At 35.9% G+C, this 14809-nt stretch overlaps 1 protein-coding gene across 1 annotated transcript in view; it reads right to left on the bottom strand.

Moving 5' to 3' along the window:
* LOC135212777 (mutS protein homolog 5-like) overlaps positions 1–14809 on the bottom strand; it is a 75578-nt gene that overhangs the window by 3868 nt on the left and 56901 nt on the right. The window contains exons 19-22 of the mRNA XM_064246549.1: positions 11744–11893; positions 5504–5764; positions 3250–3387; positions 2599–3062 (exon numbers count right to left, since the gene is read on the bottom strand). Coding sequence (XP_064102619.1) covers positions 2599–3062; positions 3250–3387; positions 5504–5764; positions 11744–11893 — 1013 coding nt within the window. The remainder of the gene's footprint in view (positions 1–2598; positions 3063–3249; positions 3388–5503; positions 5765–11743; positions 11894–14809) is intronic.

Below are 14809 nucleotides of genomic sequence, written 5' to 3' on the forward strand. Positions count from 1 at the left end.
ACTCAGCATCAGAGAGAAGACCATGCATGGTTTTGCGGTTCATTTCTTAAAGATTGGGATAAAGCTGACTTTCTCCATATTGCCACATTAGATGAATTCTTCATTTACACAGTCAAGAAGCCAAATCATAAAAATGACATCATTTGGGCTGCAAAGTTGGATGATATCAGCGATGACATGCGCTATTGCCGAGTTGTGAAATTTCCTGAATGTTTGGGAATTTTTTCTCTATTTCACAGCCAAACGGTTAATGTGGATCATCACAAAGAAAGAAAAGGACAGTCCATGAATGGCAAATTATTCAGGGAAACTGAGCTTACTGGTGGAGTATTTCCTTTCCTCAAAGATCCTGGAAATATGTTATCTGTTGAAGTCACATTTTTGCATGATAAGGCACCATGTTTCAAGGCTCTTCAGACACAGGAGCTGCTTTGAAGTAGTGGTATCGATTTCTTCTCATCAAGTGAATTTCCAGGTAGCTCCCTTGACCTTAATGTGTGTGAAAACAATGTAGTATTTTAAAGGATCATACTGAAGCACGCACAGTGAAGTATGATGGTATACCAAGCCTTGACGACCTGCGAAGAGAGGTGACCGAAGTGCTCAGGGAAATGGAGTTTGAGTCTCACCTTTTTTTGTGATTTGCTGAAATCATACCCCTCAAGAATGCAGGCAGTGGTACAGGCAGATGGAGGCCACACAAAATATTAAATACTCAGAGAGAAACTTAAATAAATACCTGTTCTGAATTACTTTTGTTTTTGTCCAAATCAATTTTAGTTTATGCTGTAGAGGGGGCTCTGATTTTGAAGCACCTTGTATGTATATATATATATATATATATATATATATATATATGTGTGTGTGTGTGTGTGTGTGTATATAAATAAATAATATAAATATATATATATATATATATATTATATATATATATATATAAATATATATATATAGATATATATATATATATATATCTATATATATTATATTTATTTATATATTATATCATATAATATATAATATTATAATTTTATATATATATTATATATATAATATATATATATATAAATTTGACTCACATCAGGATCGAACCCAGATCTTTCTACTGAAAGGACAAGACTGCTGCCAACTAAGCCATACAAGTCATAAAAGATGTTGGAGCCTAAGTACAACTGTACCTAATGCTTTACCTGGGCCGACCAACCGCCTTGCATACCAGCATGTTTACCCCAACTTCCCGACTCAGCAGTGACCCAACTGACAGCAGCATTTCATTTGAATTATCCCTTCTGAGTGAATATGATAGAAATAATCAACACACAATCACGTGTGTAATAGAAATAAATTTCTGGCTCACATCAACACAAGCCAGTCCCCAAGGACACAGGAGTATACAAAATCCTTTGCCTTGACGATTATCAATCCTATCCTAGACAACATAGCTCAGCTATTTTTAACCACATACACAGTCATAATCACAAAATTAATTGAAATATGTCACATATGATTAATAGCAGCAATTGCCAGTTCAAAAGCCGGATGATAAAATCAGCACTGATTAAACAAAGAAATACAATGGACCTCCCAAAAGGAGCCTGGTATTCAGATCTGATTGATAAAGTCTTCTTCTAACCAACAGTTAAGAAGATAATGGAGAAGCAGTCAAAAGAAGTGACGAACTGGCGGACCTCTGGAATATCCCTGCATTGGTATAAATACTACTGCTCTGTAACTCTTACTTCATTCATTATCTGTCTATTGAGGGAGACAGACAGTGTCTCCAAAAAATAGCCATAACTTTCTACCATTTTGGTGTTTTTATGGGCTCCTTTTATCAGGTACGTATATATACATATATGTTTATACATATGCATACACACAGAATATACTATTTGGGCCGAGGGCCAAGTGCCACGACCTATGAGGACATTCAGTGCTGAAACGAGAGAGACTATAAGGTTATAAAGATGTAACAGGAGGAAAACCTCGCATTTGCACCCTGAAACATTTGTTAGAAGTGGGTGGAAAGTAAGATGGAAGGAAGAATATGCATGGAAGTCAGTAAAAGGAATGAAAGGAGTTGGAGCTAGGGGCCGAAGGGATGCTGCTAAGAACCTTAAGTAATATATATATATATATATATATAATATATATATATATATATATATATATATATATATATATATATATATTATATATATATATACGTATTTTATGAATACACTACCTATGGACGGCTTACATGTTGATACAGTTACTAACTCGTGAAAATGTAGTTTACCAATATTGACGAAATTTTGGAGTGAGACTTGTTTGAAGTATTGTATGTGTTAAGTGTTATATACCTTAATTTCCATGGATTCTGCTTTGTCTATGATTTTAGGCTTTTAAGGAAACCTAACGTAGGCTACAAGAATACAACTGTCCACACCTTGGGCACAAACCCCACCAAACAGTTTAGCACAGTATAAGATTGCGATAATATCATCTGAAGATGTTTCATGATACCATCTTAATTCCTCCAGAGCTCCAATTCATATCAGATCACTCTTTCAATAGGTAAATTACTAGTCACTGTATTTATGAAATATTTGTTACCTTGCTGAAGAGGTGGAACTTCCCGACGAAAAGACAGTTTCCACGCACAGTTTCAATGATATGCACGAGCTTAGCTCTGCCAAAACAGCATCTTTGTCATCAGGAGAGGTATTTGGCATTTCTTCTGGAGTATGAGACATGCCTTCTGTGTAAGGCTCAAGAACTTTGGTATTGCTAGCTGCATTTTTTCTTGATGCATTCAGTGTCAGAGAGCTAGGATCACTGCCAGGTGCTTTAGATGCAGAGTTGATGCCTGCAGTAGTCGATGGAGCGGATGATACTGTGGATCCGGTTGAAGGTTGTGCAAATTTACGAATCTTAGATAGCAGTTCGTCTAAGGGGTCCTTTTCCAGGTCATGTGACAACAGGAGAGCAACCACTGCTTCACAGCGTTTTCTTTCTTCTCCGTCATCAAGGATGGACCATTTAGGGGGAAGGCGGCACTTTCTAATGTATTTAAAAACCTATATTTTTTTTTTATAGAAAGAGAAGGAGGTTAATTCAGTGTAGTTCAAAACCCTACTTTCTAGTAATGGCAGCATCTGACATTTTAGATTAGAATAAATCAACTCATGAAAACCTGTAGTGAACCGAAAAATATTATTGCAAATGAATATCTACTCCATAAGACAAGAAAACCGATTAACTTACCCGATTGGCTCTGTCAACAACTGTCTTAGGGATACCAGCTACCTCAGCAACTGCAGCAGCATAACTCGTTTTGGCACGACCCTCTGTTACTAGATACAAAGGAACCACCCTTCCTTCTTCCTCCACAGCATCTAAAACCTACAAAAAAGAGTGAATAATTATTTTAGCACAGTGTGACGAAACTAAGGAAATTATCATACTTCTGAAATAGTAGTAGCAGTAGTAATAATAGTAACCATCACCATCTATTCAAGGGAAACATGATCTAGTTGATAGGTTTGGAGTACCTGGAGGGAGCGAGAATGGAGAATCTTCAGGATGTGTCAAGAGAGGAGTTTGATTGCTAGAAATAACATGATTTAAAACATAAACAAGAATGTCCCCAAGTATATGCCAGCGAGAGCAAATGATGGTCAAAACAGCTTTTCAGATCATACTACAACAAAACAGATGAATTAGTAACTTCATAGGTCCATTGGTAGAAAATGTAGGGAGGAATATTCCTAATAATTACTTGTTGAAAGCGTACGTGAAAACAATAATATTTTATTGGGAGAAGAGGAGTTAAATGTGGTTTAAATTATTATTGAGATCAGTGAATAAAGTCAGCAAATAAATAAGTACATGTAATGAGGACTAGAGGTTAATAGATGGCATCCTTGAAGCAGAAGGTAAGCTTGTGGACAACAGCACTTAAAAGAGAGAAATTAGAGAGTTACAGAAAAAAAAGAAGTGAGGGCGGGGGGCCCGCTCCATGACGAAATATAAAGAGATAATAATATAAGATTTAGGCCAAAGGCCAAGCACTGGGACATACGAGGTCATTCGACGCTGAAAGGGAAACTGAGAGTAGAAGAGGTTTGAAAGGTGTAACAGGAGGAAAACATGAACTAATTGTTCGGAGAGGATGGAGAGTATGACGGAAGAAAGAGATGAACAGAGGTACAGTAAAAGGAATAAAATGGGATGCAGCTAGGAGCAGGAGGGACGCTGCAAAGAACGTTAAGTAATGCCTACAGTGGATGGGGGGAAATGAGGAAAGTTGAATGAGAGATTACCAGTGGATAGTAAAGTGAAAGATTAAAAAAGGAGATTATTTTTCATGATTTATTCTTGGGCTGATGGAGAATATTCAAAGGGTGTGGAATGTTTAATGATACTTAGGCCCCGTCCACACGGCCGAGCTTTGCTCAACGAACTTTGTTCGATGTGACGACAGAAGCGGAGAAACTGCGGTAGAGTTCTGACTTTTCCCGCTGTTTCTCCGCTTCTGACGTCACATCGGACAAAGTTCGTCGACCAAAGCTCGACCGTGTGGACGGGGCCTTAGATGAAAGAAAGGAAGAAGTTAATGATGCATGTTGACTAGTTCATACAAATATGAAAATGTTGTTGAGACTACTGAAGGTGTAAGAAAGACATCGATAAGGCTTAAGACTGGAAAGGTGCAAAAATTTATATGATCTTAAGGGGGAGCTTTTGCTAGCTAACAGGTGTGTATATTGGCAATGGAAAATGACTTGCCAAATTACGAAGAAATCGAAAGGCGCCACGACAGAGCAACAGTCAGAAGATATTGCGAGACGGGAAAAGTAGGGGACATAAGTGCTAATTTGTGGGGTGAGAGAGAACAATGTGACCGGTGTGAAATAATTAATGCTCATGGATCATGTCGAGTTAATTGGTAAGAGAAGAGAGAAGCTAGTGACATTGAACTGAATATCAAGAAGGCAGCTGAAAGCAAATGTAGAAAGGAAGTTAATGTAGTCCCAATGGGACCAGCCTGACCTAATGATTTAAAAAATCATTTCATCTACTAAATTGAATATAGTTTTCGGCCAAAGGCCAAGCACTGGGAATTATGATGTCATTCAGAGCTGAAACGGAAATTGACAGTAAAAGTTTGAAAGGTGTAACAGGAGGAAAACCTCAAAGCAGTTGCTCTATGAATCAAGTGTTAGGAGATGGTAGAAAGTAAGATGGAAGAAAGAGAATATGAAAGGAGGCACAGTAAAAGGAACGAAAGGGGTTGCAGCTAGGGGACAGAGACACGCTGCAAAGAACCTTAGGTAATGCCTACAGTGCACCGAGTGAGGTGCACTGACGGCACTACCCCCATCCCCTTATTGGGTAATTAATTTTACCTATGTTTATCTGTGAGATGTCACATAAGCCATTTGTTCATTGCCAACATTTAAGACAATCTACATGATAGTCATTTGCAAGCTTAGCTACATAAGACCGCAAATCGTACCAGGCAGTGCACAGCCTCCTTGTACTGCAGATGATCATACACCTGCAGAAGGTGCGTGGAGACAAAGACGTGTGGAGGTGCGGAGTAAGGGTTGAGTTTCTCCCGAGAAGGTGGCGAGGAGTACCTAGGAACGGTCCTCTGGCACAGATAATCCAGACAAGCCGTCAGAAGGGCAGCTCCGTCGTTCTCGTAGGTGGCGGCACCAAACTCATCGATGATGATCAGGGAATCTCTCGTGGCTTTGTCCAAGACGTTGCTCATCTGGGAAGGAAGAGTAGCGGTTGTTAGTTATATGTCTTAATATGTACCAAAACCTACACCATTGCTGATATGTACATCTACTTGCTATATTAGATTCACATCACCCGTGTATCTGATGTCTAGGCCAGTCCATGACGACGCTCCTGATTGGCTGTTGATAAGCCAATCTCAGGGCTGGAAACTGGCCTAGATGTGAATCTACTATAGGACGGGTGTACACCAGGAATGTGTGGCAACGCTACAGAAAAAACATGTCATCAACACACGTCAGTAACACGTCACAAACAAGTCGAATGCAGGTGTCAGTAAGTTGTTGGTCATTCAAGCCAGTACTTGATGCGACTTTCCAGCATTGGCCAATATTGGTTCTCCATTTATGACCATTGACTTGTTTTCAACCTGTCTGTGATATGCAGGCGATAAGTTACTAACGCGCTATTATGATGTGTTTTACTGTAGTGTGGATTTTTGTTTAAAAAATCACATATAATTCAGATAAAAATAGGGTACTGAATGTTAAATAAAGTAACAGTTGAGAAAAATATTTCAATTCGATTATTTGGGGACTGTGGCTTCACATCGGTTTCCATTGTTTAAAGGCTATGGCGGGGATCACCAACAGCTCGCCACAATCTCTTGCCACAGACGCTCGTATGCTCGACATAGCATATAAACAAAGGAAAGATAAGGGAAGCCACATATACCCGCCACACAACTACGCCACAGAGTGGCTAGTGTACTCCTGGCCTAAGAGACCATCATCACTAATTTGAATATTCTAATCAATGTAACCTTTTTTTATACTGAAAAGTGGTTCTAGTTCTTCCGAAAACCGGTGGGATTATTTTCGTTTTACATTTTCATTAGAGCACGCAAGTATTTACATACTAACCCCAGTGCCCAATTGCCAGTCTGCTTTTATCTAAAGGTGGGGAAATAAAAAACGTAACTCATTCTCGCTTTGCATCTGATTACACAAACCGATTTTTAGATCACATTCGTTCAAGCCAATGGGAACCTCACAATCGACGGGCAAAGGGAAACAATTAACGTTGCGCAGAATATTGACTGCATTATGCGAGTGTGTTTTATGTATGAGAGAGAGAGAGAGAGAGAGACAGTAGGTAAATATTCATATATGCATATATTCTGCATAAATACGGGCACTTTTCTCTGAAGAAGTTCTTTTTTTTTAATTAGAACTATCTGTTACAATGGTATTATTAACTAGCTATTCCCTTGTTAAGCTGATGCCATCTCCATAAACGTGGACCAGCGCCATGATGCGTAATATATATATATATATATATATATATAGATATATATATATATATATATATATATATATTATATATATATATATATATATATATATAAGAAATTTCGACCACTGGAACTGAATGACTATCATGGAATTTATTCTGATAAACTGCAAACTGTATTTTTTTTACCTTTTATATAATCACGAGGAATTTCTTACCCGCGACATTTTTTTTATTAGAGTAGTTGCTGTTAAGAATTTCTTGTATTTCATATGATTAATGCATCTGATCGACTAGGCAGATGCTCCAATCATTTAAAAATTTCCTTTGGGGCCAAGTTATTCCCAGGGTATTGTAATCCAATCTTAAAAACGTTGCGTGCGGAAGATGAAGACTATTATTTAATTATATATATATATATATATATATATATATATATATATATATATATTATATATATTAATATATATGTATATATATATATTATATATATATATATATATATATATATAATATATCTATATATATGTAGGTATAACTGAATCACGAAAGTTAGGAACGTGATAAATCCATAAATAAGTCACATTATTTCACTCACGAGTTTGTGCATTTGTGATTGTAAGTTTATATTCAATGGTGAATTTTATCAACAAATATTTGGCATGGCAATGGGGGAATCCTTTATCACCACTACTCTCAAACTTGTACATGGAATTTTTGTTTTTTGAAAAACGCTATTTACCTAATATCATTCATATTCCTGTAAAATGGTATCGTTATGTTGATGATATTTTAGCTGTCCTGGTACCATCGATTAAGTTTACTCTAGAATTAGAAAAAGACAATTGCCTCCTTTCTTAGATGTTTTGATACACAAAATGTAAATTCAGTATTTATAGGAAACCGACCAACAACTTAACTTATGTTCAATTCTTCTCAGGCCACCATCTTAACATAAAAATATAAATTTTTTCTTCTATGTTTTTACGAGCATTACGCATTGTCAGTCCCCAATATTTGGATAAAGAAATTGAATACATAAGAAAAATAGGGAAAGATTAATGCTATCCTTCACATATATTAGATATTTGTTATAATAAAGCCCACAAAAAGTTTTATAGTGGAAGTAACACGCAGAAAAAAAAAATTTTAAGAACATTCTCAGTTTGCCTTTTTTTAACGGATTTGAAACCATTAAATCAATGTTAAAAGCTTTTAATGTCAACCTTATTTTCTCATACAATAACACACTAAAAGGAATGTTAATAAAAAATAGCCCCAGAGAAAGCAACAACATAATATATAAAATTCCATGTATGGATTGTCCCTCATTTTATCTCGGACAGTCTAGCAAGGGCCTAGAAGTAAGGCTAAGCCAGCATAAATATTCTGTATAAACTGGGCAAACATCTAATGCAATATTCATTCATTTAAGTGAAAAACAACACCGAATAAATTTGGGTTGGTAGTTCAGTAATTGCAAAGTCAAGAGATGTCTTATCACGAAATCTTTTAGAATCTGCTTTAATACAACTTACTTTTTCATTGTAATTTCAATGTTAGTCGTGGCCTTTTTCATTTAGACACCCTTGTATTTGTAACATGTTTAAGAATGATCTCAAAGATATAATTACAGACTTAAATAAAAATTAGTTGCCTTTGAGTTATCTTCGTTGTAGTGTATGTCTAACCTGTATTGTGAATATGTATTGTGAACAGGGTTTTGTTTACCAAAGTTCTGAACAGCTGTCACCTATAATTCTTTAATTGTCTTGTCCTTGTATCTGAGATGTTTATCTTAAACTTTTAATCGCACCCATTGTTTATGCTTGTTTGGGAAGGTTACTCTCTTCCAGGTGTGTCGGATTCTAGGTACTAATCTCTTTATAATCCCTATGTCAGTTATATGAATCTTCTTGTTTTGTTTTGGTCCTTTTGTCTCATGTATGTCAGTTCTGCTCAGTAAAGGACGTGGAAACGTCGAAAGGTCTCGCAGTTACTCATTCGTTTATTTTTTCCTTCGTGGCATATATCTTTATATATATATATATATATATATATATATATATATATATACATATATATATATATACTATATATATGTATACATATATATATATATATATATATATATATATATATATATACATATATATGTATATATATATATATATATATATATATATAGTATATTATATAATATAAATATATATATATATATATATATATATATATATATAAGAACTATCGACCACTGGAACTGAATGACTATCATGGAATTTATACTGATACACTGCAAACTGTGTTTTTTTTCCTTTTTATAATCACGAGGAATTTCTTACCGCGACATATTTTTTACTTTGAGCAGTTGCTGTTAAGAATTTCTTGTATTTCATATGATTAATGCATCTGATCGGCTGGGCAGATGCTCCAATCATTTAAAAATTTCCTTTGGGGCAAAGTTTTTCCCAGGGTATTGTAATCCGATCTTAAAAAACGTTGCGTGCGTAAGTGACGAAACTATCATGTATATATATATATATATATATATATATATATATATATATATATATATATATATATATATATATATATATATATATATATATATCTAATAATAAAAGGAGCCCATAAAAACACCAAAATGTAGAGAGAAAAGTACTATATTTCAGAGACTGCTGTCTCTCTCTTCAGGTATATGAATGAGAAAAGTTTACAGCAACGGTGGTATTTATACCAAGAGATTCGTCCACAAGTAAGCCAATTTAGGTCACCCCGCTGATAATCTTCCTTTAATCTTCTTAAGCGTTGGTTGAATGAACACTGCGTCGACGATGTCCGATGTCCAATTCCCTTTTGAGATGTTCATTACCTGCTTCTCTTTTATTAAGGCCGATTCCATCATTTGACTCTTGTACCGGCAGTTGCTGCTATAAATTACACGTGACATATTCCAGTTTATTCTATGGTTATGTTCATTTATATGGTTGAAAATAGCCGAGTTCTGTTGTCCATACCTAACTGACCGTTTGTGTGTATAATCTCTGGGGAAGTGATTTACCTGTAAATCCGATGTAAGATTGGTCACAGTCCTGGCATGGGATCTCATATACCCCAGAGTCTTTGGGCGATGTCTTTTGTTGGACGTTAATCAGGGATTTGGCTAAGGTATTTGGGTAGGTAAATGCAAAAAAGGGTTGGATTTCCCCAAAGACTCTGGGGTATATGAGATCCCATGCCAGGACTGTGACCAATCTTACATCGGATTTACAGGTAAATCACTTCCCCAGAGATTAATACAACACAAACGGTCAGTTAGGTATGGACAACAGAACTCGGCTATTTTCAACCATATAAATGAACATAACCATAGAATAAACTGGAATATGTCACGTGTAATTTATAGCAGCAACTGCCGGTACAAGAGTCAAATGATGGAATCGGCCTTAATAAAAGAGAAGCAGGTAATGAACATCTCAAAAGGGAATTGGACATCGACATCGTCGACGCAGTGTTCATTCAACCAACGCTTAAGAAGATTAAAGGAAGATTATCAGCGGGGGTGACCTAAATTGGCTTACTTGTGGACGAATCTCTTGGTATAAATACCACCTTTTCTGTAAACTTTTCTCATTCATATACCTGAAGAGAGAGACAGCAGTCTCTGAAATATAGTACTTTTCTCTCTACATTTTGGTGTTTTTATGGGCTCCTTTTATTAGATGGAATTCTGTTGTTACAGAACACTTTTACCAGTCATATATATATATATCATATATATATATATATATATATATATATATATATATATATATATATATATATATATATATATATATATATATATATATATATATATAATATATATATATATATATATTATTCATATTAATATATATGTATAGCTGAATCCCCCCCCCCCCCCTGAAAATATGAAACGTGATTTATAAAGACAAAATCCACGAATTAAAGAGAAACGAAGGAGGTCTGCAAGGCTTTTCGACTTCTTGTCCTTTTCTTAGTAAAGGACAAGAGGTTGAAAGGCCTTGCAGAACTCCATCTTTTCTTTCTATATATATTCATATATATATATAGTATTATATATATATATATATATATATATATATATATATATAATATTATACATATATATTGTTAGAACATATCGATGATGAAGCAAAACGAAAGAAAGTTGAACTCACTTGGCCATTTGAATTCATTACTCTTGAAGAGTTATTTCAGACCACATATTCGCAGGCATGTATGCCTATCTCTACAAAACCACTATTCAAGAAATGTTGTGTGTAAAAATCCATGGAAAGTGTTAACAGTATAAACAAAATCGTTTTGTAATTTTTGAAATTGACCTATAATAACATACTTTACCTTGCTTTGTATTCACTCCAACACTTAGTATTGCATATGTTAACTTAAGATACAGAAAAAATAAACACACCATAAATTTTACTTAAAGGATTATTCTCTCAGTGCTTTGAATTGGCTTAAAATGAGTTACATTTACATAATATTGAGGAATGAGTGACCCATGTACTTACACAGTCAGGCACAGTCGCTAAATTCGACAGATCTACGAAGCAAGGCCTAATTATAATGATTCAGTGGTGGGGAAAACACACAATTTAGTCAATCTACCGGGGCAAGATGAAAATAAAAAGGATCACGAAAACATTCGCCGCAGAACTGACCTGACACTTACCCTTGATAAGTCCGCCATAAAAGCTGACAGCGTTGAGGTCACGGAGGGCGTGGCTTGAGTGACCGCCATGATAGCATCCACGGGCTTAAGGCGAGCTCGAGTTGCGGGCACAAAGCATCCGATCTGGGCCAAGACGACCAGAACACCGACCTTTTCCAAGGAATTTCAAGATTAGTTCACTTGACATAATTGAATGATGATGAATAACGAGGGGTGTGCTAGGAGGTCGATACAAAATCAAAATAAATTGTTCCTATGTTAGACAATAAAGTATGCTTGGTTGGTATGGTGTTGGCGTCCCACCTCGGTGGTCGCGAGTTCGATTCTCGGCCATTCCATTGAGGAGTGAGAGATGTGTATTTCTGGTGATAGAAGTTCACTCTCGACGTGGTTCGGAAGTCACGAAAAGCCGTTGGTCCCGTTGCTGAATAACCACTGGTTCCATGCAACGTCAAAACACCATATAAACAAACAAACGAGTCGATATTCTGATACAAAAAAATTTTCATTGAGTGGAATAAGAGTGAGGGCAGACTTATTTGTTTGTGAATCATAAACTTTCATGTTCTTCAGGTCCTATTTCTGGTAGTAGTTTCTTTTTTTATTGCACTGGTTGCATGAGTCAGTATTGTGCAGTATTTTGCACTGTGAGACCTGATGCTATACTTCTTTAGTATCTTAATCTTGTAGCTTTGTGAATACACTATCAACACATTAGTTTCACCAGTTTTAATATGCAAGGACTTCCATATCATACTGAAAATATACTCCAAATCTAACAAAATGTTTGTACAAAGTTCCAATTCAGTTATTTTGTGTGTTCAAGTTTTTACAGCCAACCATTCACACCACTAAATCTGCTATCTGCTTTTAAGATTCTTATAATTTGTCTTTTCTTTATAACATTCATCCAGCGTTGTGTAACCCCCCACCGGGGCTTCATTCTGTTAAGGTAAGATCACACACTTGCTGAGAATAAGGGCAGTGCCAAGCCTGATGGCATCTACGTGCCCCATAGGGGAGTAGTGCCTTCTGTGCACCTCACTGGGTGCACTGTAGGCATTACTAAAGGTTCTCTGCAGTGTCCTTTCGGCCCCTAGCTGTAACCCTTTCATTCCTTTTATTGTATCTCCATTCATATCTTTCTTCCATCTTGCTATTCACCCTCTCCTAACAATTATTTCATAGTGCAACTGGCAGGTTTTTCACCTTTTACACCCTTCAGACCTATACCAACTCTCAATTTCCTTTCCAGCACTGAATGACTCACAGTGCTTGGCCTTTGGCCTCAATTCTATATATCCCTTTCCATTCCATCTACGTGAAGTTGATCAGAGCTGAGGCCAAACACTAATGGTGTCTCTCAGTGCTTCGCCTGGCATCTGTCTTGTATCGACCATCTTCAAAGAACAGTCTAGTCATGGTAACAAACTGTGGCTTGTCACCCTGTGCCATTTAGTATATCAGCTTAAATCTGGCATCAAGCTAATTTTGTGGCGGAGTAAAGGCTTCAAGTTTCTAAAGTGAGAGTGACTGTGTCGTATAGATCGCCAGGCCTCCGTCACCAGTCTCAAAGATTAGCGTTATGGCTTTTTTTTTAGCTTCATCAGAGAGTGAACCTTAGGGACGAACTCACATTTCTGCTTAAGAACTTGAACTTCTTAAGTCCGGGACTCAAATTCACGAGATGTTTACTAGTATTGCAACAGCCCTGATTTTATGGCCATGTCCTAGGCTAGGTTAGGTTATGTTGGGTTAGGTTATGTTGGGTTAGGTTAGGTAAGGTTTCTTCAGGCACATGTCATGAATATAGAGTAATTTGGGTGTGGCAAACATAATGAGATTATTTTCAAGAAGATCCTATGGTTAGTTTTAAGATATGGCACCGAGCTTTTCTCAGGGAAGGTCACGGTACTTGGTTACAGTTCGGGAGTATGCATCCGGGACCACAATTTTCGTGGTAACTTTGACGTTTTCATTCAAGCATTTGTATCATGTATACCTCTTTCTGTATTTGTACAATTGTGTTGAATATTCTCTTTTGCTAATTTAATTTTCATTGTCTTTTCTTAAAGTTTATGTGTATATTTTTGCTTTGTTTTTCTTTCATCCCCTTCCGATCCTTACTGTTAAATAAATAAGTGATTTCATATATATATATATATATATTATATATATATATATACATATGTGTGTGTGTATGTATGTATATAAGTGTGTGTAAGTGAATGCACGCGCATACGCATGTTCAGTTAGTCAAAGATTTCATTGCACTTACTCGCCAGATGATAACCGCTTCTTCTTGGGCCTTTGCCATCACAAAAAGCAGCAGATTCATTCCACTTACGAATTCCCCATTCGAAGACAGTCATTCCTTATAAGGTCACCTGTTCCCACATTTGCTTCCCAGCTTTCATAAACACTAATAATGGCTGTATCGGCCACAGATACTCCAGTCCAGTCGTTGGGGAAACTGTTCTCATCAAATGCTGGGTACAATTGCTATGAGATCTCTTTATCCTATTAAAAATCATTATACAGGGTGACCCAAACGTAGTTGGACAGTAGGTGGAATAGGGTTTGTGTTAGAGTTATACTATAACGATGGTTTATATATAATATATATATATATATATATATATATATATATATATATATATATATATAAAGCATAAAAGGCTCATTAAAAACTTTGGCACTTTATAAGGGTGGGAGTCAGTCCACCGAAAAACAGTCCGTAGTCTTAAACCAGAGTAGGGCTTCTTATACTTGAGACGTATCCTGTTTCAACAGAAGAATTTATTTAACACACACACACACACACACACACACACACACACACATATATATATATATATATATATATATATATATATATATATATATGTTGTCAGTGCCTTTGAATCCTATTATTGTATACAGTAACATGAAATTTTGAATGTGATAATTGTTTATAAAAATGTATAATTGTATTAGTTGATATAATTGTATGCTATGTAATCTCAAAATAAATGTTACCTACTGTTTATCCACTTTTGGTTCACTCTATTAACATGTCATGGGTAT

Source organism: Macrobrachium nipponense, chromosome 41 (assembly GCF_015104395.2).
Source record: "Macrobrachium nipponense isolate FS-2020 chromosome 41, ASM1510439v2, whole genome shotgun sequence".
Lineage (NCBI taxonomy): Eukaryota > Metazoa > Arthropoda > Malacostraca > Decapoda > Palaemonidae > Macrobrachium > Macrobrachium nipponense.